The following is a 13,827-nucleotide window of genomic DNA, read 5'->3' on the forward strand; positions in this document are numbered from 1 at the left end:
TTAGATTCTTAGGTGTATTGTGTGGAATTTATTTTGAACTTATTTTTAATAAATTTCTTATTTAATTAATACATGCAACGCGTTTTTTTTATTTGGGTGTGAAAGGCAATATAAATTAGAGGGATTTAAATCTGAGACATATCGTACACATGCCATCAACTTTAGCCATGTTCTTTTGGACTTTATTGCAGTTTCATTCAGTTAAGTTCAGTTCAATTCAACTTCATTCAGTTCAGTTTAGTTCTGTTCAGCTCCATTCAATTCAGTTTAGTTCAGTTTAGTTCAGTTCAGATTTATTCAGTTCAATTCAGTTCAGTTCAAAAGAACGGATTCATCTTTCTTTGTAGTTATTTTATTCTTGATATTGCAATTGAAATTGTCAATTATTACTTATATATATATAAAAATTATTATTATCATTATTAATACTTAAACATTACTATTAGGAAAAATTGATAAAGGCGGTCCCAACTATGAACATTCATCTTTAAAAGGTCGCAAGTATGGATTATTACTGGTAGGTCCCAACTAAGGGGGGTGTTGACTTCGCGTGGTCCTTTTTACCGAAGACCGGTTGTGTAAGTCAATTTTTAATTTGATTTTTTTATTTTAATTTATCATTTTTAGTTTTGTGATTTTTGTAATTTATCTTTTTTTTTTCTTCTACACACGTTGCTTTTCTCTTTCAGCCTTATCTCTTGCCTTCTTTGTTTTTTTCCTTCATGTTCTTCCCCTTCTCTATTTTTTTTTTCTTCTTCATGTTCTTCCCTTTCTTCTTATCTTCCACCTCTAATCTGAATTTCTGCAAAATCCGTTACAATAGCGCATTTGTTTTCAATGTTTCCAATTAATATTGAAAATTTGAAATTGTAAATTTGTTTTCTGGAATTTGAGGGATTAATTTTCTTGAACGCGATCTATTAATTTTCTGGAATTTGAGATAATTAAATTTATGGATCTTGAGTGAATTAAATTTCTGGAATTGGAGCTTCGTCTGGCATCTTTGCTACCGCTAATCCTCTATATTTGTCGCTGAGTTTGAAATTCGACTAGTACTCATAATTGTTGTTGGTCTGGGTTTGAGGGGATGATTGGTTGCAGCGCGAGGAAGGTTGTTGGACGGGTGCTGCAGCATGAGGGTGAGGGGAGAGGTGGTTGTCTAGTTGTGGTACTGTGCAGGGAATCTTGGAAGTGGTAGACGAGTGGATCCATCCCCAACAACTCCATGCCCAAATTTTCCGCCATATATAAGCTCAGAGATTTTGATTTAATCAGTTTCAATACCGCCTTTTCCCCCAATTTAGCTTCAGATTTATCAGTTGATTTAGATTTCGGAGCAGAAAATCCAAGTGATTTTTTTTTGAGAAGGGAAGAAGATGAACACAACAACAATAGTCGAAATTTTGAAGAGATAAGAAGAAGTGGGGGTCTGGGTGTTAATTTAAAGGGGAGGGTGGGTATTTTAACTGGGTGGGCTTTAATTAATGGGTGGGATTTTAATTAAAAATGGGTGGGATTTTCATTAAATGGGTGGTTCTGTAATAAAGTGGCACGTGACTTCTTTAAAACACCTGACACGTCATCATCTTTTACTTATACAACCGGTCATTTTTGAAAAAGGACCACGCGAAGTCAACACCCCCATTAGTTGAGACCTACCAGTAATAATTCATACTTGGGACCTTTTAAAGATGAACGTTCAATTCATAGTTGGGACCGCCTTTATCAATTTTTCCTTACTATTATTATATTAATATTATATGTTATTTTTATTAATAAATAATTATGATTATTGTGCACATCATTTATATGAGTATTGTTATAAATATTTACATTATAATTATTGCTAATAATCTTTTAATTATTATTGATATGATATTGCTAAAATCATCACTACTTCAATATTGGCATATGCGCGAGTAAAATTGCAAAATAGCGATGTAAATATTATAAACATCATAAGTACAACACAAATTTATAGATAAATAAATTGCATGCTATTTCATCATCATATTTTTCTATTCGTTTAGTTCCATTCAGTTCATTTCACTTCAGCTCTATCCAGTTGCTGCACTCATCGTCACAGAGCCATTCCCTTTCAAATTTAAAGCCTCTCCTCCTCTTTCCCTTCCGACTACCCGCCCTTACCTGCTTCTGAATGCAAATTTTAATTGGATATGATCAGAGCGGCGTTTGGACAAGTGTTCCACCATTGAAAGTGGATACAACCCCATCCAATCCTCGGAGGCTAAGAAACTGTTAAGACGCTCAATAATGTTAGCCCCCTCCTCTCTGTTGTTACTCCATGTAAAGCCAAGACCCTCGTAGTACACCTCTTCTAGTTGACAGTAACTAACTGCATCACGAAAACCATCAATTTCCGCTTGTTGTTTGGGAGCTCCCCCTCGCATCTCAGAATGAGATAGTATGCCATTGAAATCCCCAAAACACAACCAGGGCCTCGTGTTACTGACTCCTAATCTCCAAAGCATGTTCCATGTTTCATGTTTATTTTCCTCCTCTAGGTGTCTGTATATCCCTGTCAACCTCCATTGAGCATTATCCGCCCCTGTTATTATAAAGTCCATGTGATTCAGTGAGCATGTTTGCAGTTCCAACCTCACTATATCACGCCAAAACATTGCTAGACCACTTCTTCTTTGACGGCCATCTCCGTCACAATATACACACAAAAAATTACCCATATTAAGCTGACGTTTTAAGCCTTCCCATTCCTTGCATTTCAATTTTGTCTCCATAAGGAAAACAAAATGGGGATTTTCAAGTCGGACCACGCCTTTTAGCGCGATTTCTGCTCGGGGGCTCCCTAACCCTCGACAATTCCACGAAAGGCCAATCATTGATGTTCGCGGGGTTGCACTGTAACCTCCGCTACTTTTGGAAATCCTGCATAGGTCAGCTCCCTTTCAATTGCTTTAGGTTTCTTAGGATCGTCCTCAAGACTTGTAATGCCCACCTTATCAATCTTCGTAGGATCCTTTCTCTTCCCACACTGCACACTGTCTGCTCCACCTACTCGAACCCTCACCTCCTTCTTAACAACTTATACCTTCCTAAGCCGTCAAATTGGGCCTTAATTGGTTCCCACCGAGAAGGTGATCAGGGTTTCTATGGGAACCACTTCTGTTGGTGATGGTTTTGCATTAGACACCCTTCTCCAACTCTTGTCGCCTCTCTTTGTTTACGGTGTTTATCCTCCCTTCCTCAACATTTCCTTCCTCATGTGTTTCATTCTGCTCGACCAACGTCAAAGTAACCCCTTCTAGCTTCCTTGTCACATCCATCATACCATAAGTTACCCCCACTTTTTCTTTTCTTTCCCCTGGTCCCTGTTTGTTCTTTTTTACAATGAATAATCTTTTGGCACATGTCTTCGTTTCCTCATCCCGGTCATCACCAACTTCCCCCTTGTTCGCCTGCCACGGTGACACCCTCATATTATCATTGAAACTTTTCTTAGGGTTAGTTATTGGCAGTCATGTCACAATCTTTCTCTCCATGCCCTAGCTTCCCACATACATAACAAAACAATAGAAGATTCTCAAACTTAACCTGAACTTTCTCCTTTACCCCCCCTCTTGTTGACAGATTCACCTCCTTCACTAGCGGTTTCCGCATATCAATCATGACCCTGATCCGCAACGATTTATTGATGTCAATAATGTTCGTTTTGTTAAGGCCGATGTACTTCCCTATTTTTTTTCGATTGCCTTTGCATTTTGTTCATAGTGACGACCGAGCAAGGGGAGGTCATAAACTCTCGTCCAGAATGGGACCAGATGCATTGGGATTTCAGATGGTTTGATCTTTCCATGCACGCCATTTAGTGCTAAAACGAGCCTGTCAAAGTGCCATGGTTGGGAGTTCATGACAAACTCTTTATCCTTCCAATTATGAAATTGGAAGAAAAAGAAGTTATTCTCAATGCAGTTGCCCTCCATGCCATGTTCCGGGTTCCAAATCCTCCTCATTTGTGCGATAAGGGCGGGTGCATTGACGTTACGTTCAGTCCATAACTTCCCAACCACCCCTAACTCCACCCGTGCCTTCTCTTCTTCGCCTTCTACTATCCATTCCAACGCTACCTCCTCTTCCTCTTCTTCCTCTGATAGCTCCCTGTTGTGTGTAGTCTCATGTTCTTCTACGAGAGCCATCTTGAATGGCCAATACGCTCGACGGGATCGAGATGACTTCCTTTATTAATCTTTCTAATCCTTTATTAACACCTCAATGTCTCTACTTTCCTTAACCTTTCAAATTATTACTTCATTTTTCTTAAGTTGCAACATTTTCCTTTCACACATGTAAATGTATAGTTTCATCCGCTAATATGTTAAGTTTTCAATAAGTAATAGTTATAAAAAGTTGATAATTTATAAGTATATATTGAGAAAAATCTAACAACACTTTATATGACTTTTTTTTTTTTTTAATTATAAAACATTTCATTTGCCGTACTCATGTAACATGATTTCCACATAGGTATACTTTGTCCCTACTAACTATAGACACTTATATTTGTCCTTTTTGGCAAATTTGCCTATTTAAAACCATGTAAAAGTAAATTAAGGTGTGTTTTTAAAACCATGTAAAAGTAAAACCATGCAAATTTGCAAAAAAAAAAATTAAATTAAGGTGTGTTTTTACAAAAAAAAAAAAAAAATGTAATTTCTCGCAAAATTTGGGCTATAAAAAGTCCTTTTTGGCAAATTTGCCTATTTAAAACCATGTAAAAGTAATCTGCAAGAATCTGGTAGCTTACCCAGCTTGAGTTAAGATAATGGATCACAACACAGTCTCATGGGTTGTGTTTATAGGAAGATCTTGGTCCATGATGGCCTTTTTATGGGTAAGCCTTCTGTAAAAGTACTAATACAGTAATACTAAATTGAAAAAAAATCATATAACACACACGTGATGGGACTATGGGAGCCTGCAAAGTGCAAATTGCCTCCCCCTTTAATTTAATATTTCCATTATCATTGTTTCATTGAAAGTTTATCAATCATCATCCCATTAAACGGGATTTAAACCCACACAAGCTTTTAAATCCACACAGATTATATATTTATATGAAACTATAAAATACTACTCCCTCCGTCTCTTTTTGAGATCTCTGTGGGACAATAATGATAGATACAATAATGATAGGGTGTAGATCTCTGTGGGACAATAATGATAGATATAATACTTGTTTAGGGTTTTATTGTTTCTCTGTGTTATTTGAGTATTTTTCTTGGTATAAATAAAGGAGTATTTATAAGAATCTGGTGTAAACCGCAACTCCGAAACAATACTCCAAAAACCAATACCCACGACAAAGACTTAAACGGGCCCACAAACATTATCATGTTAAAAAAGTCCGTATTAATTGCATTATAATTGCACGTATGTAAGGACGACAGAATCCCTATCTTTGAAACAAATAGGGATTAGGGAGTACTCCGTATCATTTTTAGAATGGAAATGTCCTGACAAGCAGTGGCTATTAAATGAAAATTGCACGTATGTTTCGGTAATCCACAGTGTACAGTGTACTTTAGTTTTGTGACTGAGACAAAGAGACACTACTAAAGACTCTGATACAAATGTAAAACAGATTTCTATTACAGTTTTCTGGAGAATTATCTTTACAGGCTCAACATTTACTACATTTCTTTCATGTTGATGTGGAAAAATTAAGTAAAAAGAATACTATACATAATCTCCTATAAGAATGGTTGCTGAATGCAAATCATTACTTTGCAGCGCTTTGTTCATGTTGCTAATCATGGTCTTTCACCATTACCGGGAGAGAGAGGAGACGTCCATTCTTGGAAATCATGAAGGCTTCCCGTGAAATCTGTAAAGAGTCCATCCACTCCCATCTTGTTTATCCAGAAGTCAAATTCAATATATGGATCTTGATGAAACTCAAAATGAATGTATTGGTACTCATTCCGAAAGGTATAAGGATGCACCTGGATGTAACAATAATGGGAAACCAACTTCAGCATAAACTCCTCGGTTGTGCAAATGAACAAGCAGACATTAAAAAGTTGAAGCAAACAGGTTTCAGATTGAAATTAGACGGCTGTTTGTTTATTCCAACAAAAGAAATTATCCGAAATAGCAAAGTTTTTGAAAGGTGGTCTAAGCATTTGTATAATCCAGCATTAACTTACACGATTTCAGGAATTCCGCTGATTATATTGGACAGCATTATATCTCAGACAATGAACAAGTTATTGCTTAATTTTCATGAACATTCTCTGCTTCATACAACTTAGAGACGTCATGGAAGTTCAGCACATTGAAACATCAACAAGCTAAGATAAAGACTGTAAACAACTATATATAAGTCTCACTCATTCAAACTTCAAAGTCATTATTTACAGAAGTCTGTGGAGTTAAAGCTAACCTTTTGAGACTAAAATACAAGTATTTGTATTCCACACAATACAGTTTCAGATAATGTACAATTCAGAATCTCAAATCCAAGTTTTTAAACCGTGTCAAAATATCATATTTCCAGATCAGTCATTAAGCTAACAACCTATTTTCACTACAACTAAAAGGGATTTGTGTTCATTTACATCAGTCAATGAGAGTTCTTTCATCACGTCAATAACACGCTTGACAATAAAAAGGTACATGTTCATGCGAACCATGCCTATAACACTTGGTATGAAAATCAAAAGAAGGATTACCGACCTGAAGACTGTGAGCATGTGCTCTGACAACCAAATCAGTAGGGGCTTGCAGGTGATTGTTTACTGCCGGAACCACTGTGTCCTTCCCGGGTCCAATACCAACAACATATTTTTTGATGTAGTTAAAGTAGGCATCTGAAGTAACTTCCAAGAAAGTCTGCAAATCATCAATTACATCTTGAGTAACAATCAGAGAAAGAACATACTCCGTATAATGCAAGTAATGCAGAAAGATAATGATCTGTGATCTGGGGTTAAAATAAAAATACAGCATAAATTTCCAAAGGTAACCTTGATTTCTATGTACATTAGCAAAAGGAGATATATTGTGTATGTTAGAAAATAGCTCAGCAAGTTAGACGGAAGAAGTCTTGAAGGTAATTTAACTTCTAGAAGAAAAATTTACTTTGGATGTCCTCCAATACAACATCTTTCAGAATGGATTGAGTATTTCATTCTTCTGTACAAGATTCCACCGGTTTCCCAGATTTTAATGGTAAGAAGAAATGAGTACTAGACTGTCTTCATTAATAATGGTACGATAGGGATTTTTTTTCTTCCAGATCTACTGTTAGGCAATTGCCCCACAAATTAGAACCTTCCAAAAGAATGATACGAGTGAATTTGCAGTTCAGCATAAATCACAATTTCTCGAATCTGACAAATTTAAGTAACATCTAATACATCTCTTCCACTGTTCAGCCTTCACAGTACAATTATAATAAGCATAGTTCAAAAAGGATCTCAGCGTAAATGCATTTTGTCATCTAACGAGTTATAATATCCTGGTAAATATAAGCAGGTTATCCCCCACCCCCAAAAGAGGAAAAAGAAAACAGAAAAAGAGGGGTTTGAAACCTGTTTAGTATCTTCTGTTTGCCAAGCTGTGTGACCAATCAAGAAGATTTTGGGCAGATCTGTCTTACTTGATATGTACACAAGTGAAGATGGAGCAAATGATTGGATGAAACAAGGCTGTTTTAGCCAATGTTTTGATAAGTATGAACCCCTGTAACCATATTTCTTCAAAGTGTCCACAAAAACATCCTCAAACCTCTTCCCGTTTGGCCACTTCACCTGCAGAAAGCAAATTAATGGTCCATAACATGAGGATGATATTCCAGTTAGGGAAAAGTAAAACATCATAATTTTGAAATCAGTGATTAGAAAGCATCAGTATGTTTACAACTTTTTCTCAATAATACCGCAGCAGAATATTACCATCCGTATCAAATCCCTTTCCCAATTAAAATTTAATTAAAACTTAATTCAACCAACGAACCAAGAGGTATTTGTTAAATATAGCCATCATTATGAACAATTTAAACCCCACCAATCATTTATTACCACAACACCACAACACAGCCATGAAAGCCACAGGATTACCCATCCCTTATGCCTACATAACACATTGTAAGAAGCTCACACTTGTATCTAACCAAGGTAAGGAAATGAAAGTTGGATGAACTTCCAGCAGAAATGTGAATTCCCTACTTCCGTCAATTCTCAATAAAGTGGATTCCTCATCAAATGGAGTTTCCAAGAGGCAATATCATTATTTCTAACTAAACATACTTTTATAGGGGTATGATGTCATACAGAGAGACTGTATAAATGGAAAAAAGGCTACTTCCCTGCTTAGCTTCTTCCAAAAGGCTAGATTGTTTCCCGTACCCACCTTGTATCTAACCAAGGTAAAGAAATGAAAAGCCTGTGAAACGGAATTTAGGGGACTCATGTAGAAACTAGAAAGCACAAGATGATCGAGATCCTGCCAAAGAAACGATTGATTTCTCTAAAGACCTGAGTTACTTTCAACTAGTTTTACTGTAGAACTGGGCTTCCTACTACAAAGCTATTAATCCCTAAGATGAATTTTCAGTACACCAATTTGCTTCCATTTAATTTACACAAAGATCCCAGTTTACTAAATGATCACTTCTCTCCCCTACCCTTGGTAAAAGGGAGTTTCTTATAACTTTCTTAATCTCATTAACCACACTAGTCACTAGTGACTAGTGAGCAGTGGCGGTTCCAGGAATTGAGAATGGGGTGCGACCTTAGAATACAAGTTCCAATAGGGCATTAGCATATAATTGACCTCAGAAAACCATCCTCCTTTTCCTTCCTGATCTCACAAGGCCATAACTCAAAGCATTCACCAGGATATCTTTGAGACTGGCGTGGTTTACATCCGTATCCGTATTTACAGATGATTATAACACTTTATATGCAACAAAGTTACACAGGAGTGGCATTTGGCAGAGGAAACAAGATTTACAACTAATTAACTATATACAAGAAAAACTTACATGTTCGTTGATGAATACGGGATCTTTTATCTCTGGATATATCCCGACAGCTCTGGAAGCATCAAGAGCAATGGATATGTACTCATCAAAAGTAATAATAGGAAACTTTCCTGTATTGCAGAGATTACATTGTTAATCAATAAACACTGTCAGATATATCAATCATATTATATACTGAAATTAATGACAGAGTAATTAATAACAAAGCAAACAAGCAAAGGCAAATCTAAGGAAGACATAGTAAATACTTGCAAGTTGCAACATCATAAGGGAAAATACAGTACCAAACTCACCATTATATTGTTGATCCCTGAATGAGAATCTCTGCTTAGCTCTTAAAGTTTGAAGTTCCTTCCATGTAAAATCAACTGTAAAGATATCATTTCATTAGAACAGTCCTTTATAATTAATGATTGTACAATTTCTATTAATGCAGGAACAATGTGAAATATATGCAAGAGAGTGGCATAGTAATTCACCAATGAAAAAGCCAGTTATATTAAATCCTTGGACATCGTAGGCCCTTTGGCGGCCTGCAAACTCCTTGTGCTCGGCAATATCTGTAGTAATATCTAAAATTACATCATGGTGACATACAAGTACACCATCTTTGGAAGACAGGATATCTGTTTCTATGAAGTCTGCACCTTCTTTTATAGACCTCTGCCAAAAAAAAGACAGGTTATTAGCTCCTGTTTTTGCTGTTGCGCAATTTAATCAAAGTCTGAAGTCTAAGTACGCTAAAATAATCTAAAAGATGAACAATAGACTAACACTTAAACGTCATTAAAGATTTCCGAGAACCTAGATGATTTGATATCTATTGAAATATCACTTCAAAGTCATATCAAAGTTCATTGAAAAGAATAGGTGAGTAGAAGATTATCCAATTTAGACAAAATTATCCTAGATTGGTGATGAGAAAATGAAAATGTGAGCTCACAAGTAAGAATTTAATGTAAAAAACCGTACTCTAATATTTAGGTTTGTACTGCAGGAGTTTGTTACTGATAAAAACAATATGGTAAAGCTTAAAAGTGAGTCATATATAAAGTATGCCAAAGGAATTGGATTTCATGTTTTCTTCTTCCCGAACAGAGAGCCAAAGGCTAGATTGCTAGATCCATTGAGACAGATGCAAAATATTGCAAACACATTTAGGTTGGTCTAGCACAACAGCATAAGTAACAGACCTTTTAAAAGACTAACAAATGGCATGCGTAAGTTTATGGTGTTGCATACTTGCATTCACATAACTCCTTAAAAATATTATGCTAGTCCAAGTTTTGATGTTATTTATATAATATGCGAAACAAAAGGATAGGATTTGTTCCCCAGAACCATAAAGCTTTGGACACACCCGATATGCAGCTGCAGTTTCCTCTGGAAATTCTCCATTAGAACCTCGATGTGCAAGGTTGAATGGACGTGAAGTCTGCAAAGGCTGCTTCGGTGACTTATGTCCTATGCCAGGGAATAGATATGTACGTCTAGCACTACAGCAAACAAAGAGTAGCAGAAGAGTAAACAGGATGGTACCTGCAATTTTTTTGATACACGAGTGACTCATACGAATGTTATTTTCGACCTTTAAGCTATGTGCAAATATAATTTTGATAAAAATCCAGGTAAATCAAAAGAAGATGAAACTAGCCTTCAAGAAACTTGTAAAATGTACTTAGGAGATTTATGGCAAGCTAGTTTAAATCAGAAAAGTTAGTATGTCTCAACTTCAAATAAACGACCATTAGGTACAGAATTAGACTATGTAAACCTGGAAAAAAAACTTATATGACTCAAAATACCAACCTGAAATTACCTGACCCATACTTGAATTGTGCATGAAACTAGATGATCCCAAATTGACTAATTTCATAACACAACTAAAGTTGATCGCAATATCATAATAGCTAATTGGCAATAGATTCAAATATGACTCGACTTGTATTTGACCAACCCAGAACCAAACCGGAAATGAATCACTCGCCAGTCACCACTCGAATGTGACTCGACTACTCGAGCCAAATGAACCTGAACCCAGCTATCTGAAGAGGTAATATACCATTTCTAGGACTAGCGAATGTGAAACTTCAGACCACTTGAAAGTTTACATGTCACAAGCCACCAACATCATGTTGATTATGTCTAGAATCCTACAGGAATTCCGATATCATAGTCCCGAAGTCCCATTATAAACGCGTAATGAGTCAATCTCCTTAAAATTACCTCCCAAAAATAGTTGCATTGTGCTACAAAAAAGTTCCAAAACCTAGTTAATTCAAAAAAACACTGAACCAATTTCATTTCACTGCTTCTGGTTTACTTTGACAGATACAAATATAAAAATACTGATAATTCTCCGCCGCTTTGGTAAACCTTTTGCACATCATTGCTAATCTAAAAAGCCTAATCTTTGGCACACCATTGCTAATTTCAAAAGTCCTAATCTTCTTCAATATACAAGACATTGCTACCTAATTTGAAAAATCCTAATGCTGTGAATTGCCCAATCTCAAACAGTGAATCTGGTAACACAGCACAACGAAACACACCCTAAAAGCACATTAGCACAGACATCAATTGTTATCATCAGAAAATGACTTATTGATTTACATTACTAAATCATACTCCTAAACTCTGAGGCCAAATTACTTACAATTCCGTAATAAACAGTCTGCCAATTCCATAATTAAATTAACAAAATCCCATTTTTCAGATAGGAGAACTTTAATTGTTGTTCATCATTCACTACCAAATTTTCAATTCACTTAATTTTAATTTAAGCACCCAAAAGTTTTAACTTTATTTTCATGGGGATTGATCAAAAGTCAACGCTAAAGATTAATCTCAAAAGAAAAATAATGTAAACAATAAAAGGGTATGATAATTGGTAAAGATTGGAGTAAATGGAGATTGTACTTACAGAGCGTAGTCATGGAAATTGGCAAGCTCTACTCTGTATCTCTCCTCCTATGGTTTGAACTACTGATTTTTATTTTATTTTTTGTACACTTTGGGAGTTTTGGGATACTCCGTATCAATTATCAAATAGTCAAAAAATAATTTACGGATTAAATATCATTTTCTTTTGGAATTGAATAATATCTGTAACCGTAATCATATCCGTACTCTCGATCTATCCAAAATTTTGAATATGATATTGATTTGATAACCATCCAGTTATAATGTCTTATTTTCTAGATTGAGTATATAACAGACTTTCAGGTTTATAAGTAATTTTGTTGGACCCACATTTTACCCCTTGTTTTACCTAAAATAAAAAATAAATAATTGTTTTTTGTTTGGGTATGGTCGTATAATAACACATTTTAGTGTAATTTATTTATTTATTTATTAACTATTGTAGGTTAAGAGTATAATGCATTTTTTTTGAAAATTTTATATGAAAATCAAAAAAATATTTGCTATTTTTCTTTTACGGAGTTTTCGTAATAGCTTATTACGTATATTATAGAAACAGTAATGTCAAAAAAACTGTGATATTTTTCCATTCCTAACCTATATGTTTTTCAATTCAGTAATAATACTAGGTTAGGTCCCGTGCAACGCAGGGTTATTACTAAAATATTTTATTATTTTAATAGTATCTAAATAAAAGACTTGTGATATTAGTAAACGTGAAAGTAAAAAGAATATATGCAAAAGTATGAATTCATAGTGTATACAAATAAATATCCAAATAAGCTAAATATGCATATTAGTACAATACAGAGTAAAAAGTTAAGGATTATATAGTTGTATACTTACCACTTATTATTATTTTAATTAACATCCGCACTCACCGTGTATTATTATTAGACTAACATTAGAAATCAATTATTCATTATTATATAAATTAATTAAAAAATTATAACAATACATAAATAAAATCAAATTGTAAAGGAGAAAATAATATTGATTCATCTTTCCTCCAATAATATATCATGTATTACGTAGTTATATACATTTATGGTTGTGAGAAATAAATCCCCTGACTTTCATTGATTGTGTATCGTTAGTATATATATACAAACCATTTGTTGTTAAATAGCATGATATGAGGCTACTAATTAGGAATCTAATTAATACATAATATTTACAAAATAACTGCATATTCTATCACACTCCCGTAGTCGAAGCGGGAAAAAGTACGTGCGGAATACCTTTTGTAAAAATATCAGCAATCTGGTGGCGGGACGGTACATGAAGGACATTAGTATATATGCAAACAATATGTTTAGCGTGATATGAGGCTATTAATTAGGAATCTAATTAATACATAATATTTACAAAATAACTGCATATTCTATCAATGGTAATTCAATTATATTTTTATTTCATTTTTATCTTAGTTTCCTAAAAAAATGCAAAGTAAAATCTTTTTAAAAAGGTAAAAAAAAATAATATATTTTTTGGCGGGAAAAAATTACACCAGGAAATGACACGTGTCATTCCTGGTGTCTCTTTTAGTATATAGTAATAGATATATTTTTTTATCGTTGTCGTAATACATGAAATCATAATTTATTGTTTCATATATACTTCTATTATATTAAAAAGAAGGAAAGAATAAGGAAAAAAAAATCAGAAAATTAGATATTTTAAAAGATTCTTAAATTAATTATTATTTTTTAAAAAAGAAAAAAAATACTAAGGACTCACCAGGACGTGACACGTGTCATTCTTGGTGTGTCTTTTAGTATATAACTAGTTTATGCAATGCACGGCTACTACTAAAACAATTTATTATTTTAATAGTAACTAAAAGACTTGTGATATTAGGAAAACGTGAGAGTAAAAAT

The 13,827-nt window shown here is 34.5% G+C and overlaps 1 protein-coding gene across 1 annotated transcript; it reads right to left on the reverse strand.

The window, feature by feature from the left end:
- Positions 1 to 5,482: 5,482 nt before the first annotated feature.
- LOC110795630 (glycerophosphodiester phosphodiesterase GDPD6-like) lies at positions 5,483 to 12,105 on the reverse strand. Its single transcript, XM_022000654.2, has 8 exons — positions 11,949 to 12,105; positions 10,386 to 10,564; positions 9,505 to 9,688; positions 9,319 to 9,393; positions 9,026 to 9,135; positions 7,572 to 7,790; positions 6,715 to 6,870; positions 5,483 to 5,981 (listed from the first exon to the last, which is right to left on the reverse strand). The coding sequence occupies exons 1-8, from the start codon at positions 11,959 to 11,961 to the stop codon at positions 5,790 to 5,792; spliced, it is 1,128 nt and encodes a 375-aa protein (XP_021856346.2). The 5' UTR covers positions 11,962 to 12,105; the 3' UTR covers positions 5,483 to 5,789.
- Between the last annotated feature and the right edge of the window lie 1,722 nt (positions 12,106 to 13,827).

Source organism: Spinacia oleracea, chromosome 5, assembly GCF_020520425.1.
Source record: "Spinacia oleracea cultivar Varoflay chromosome 5, BTI_SOV_V1, whole genome shotgun sequence".
Taxonomy (NCBI): Eukaryota; Viridiplantae; Streptophyta; class Magnoliopsida; order Caryophyllales; family Amaranthaceae; genus Spinacia; species Spinacia oleracea.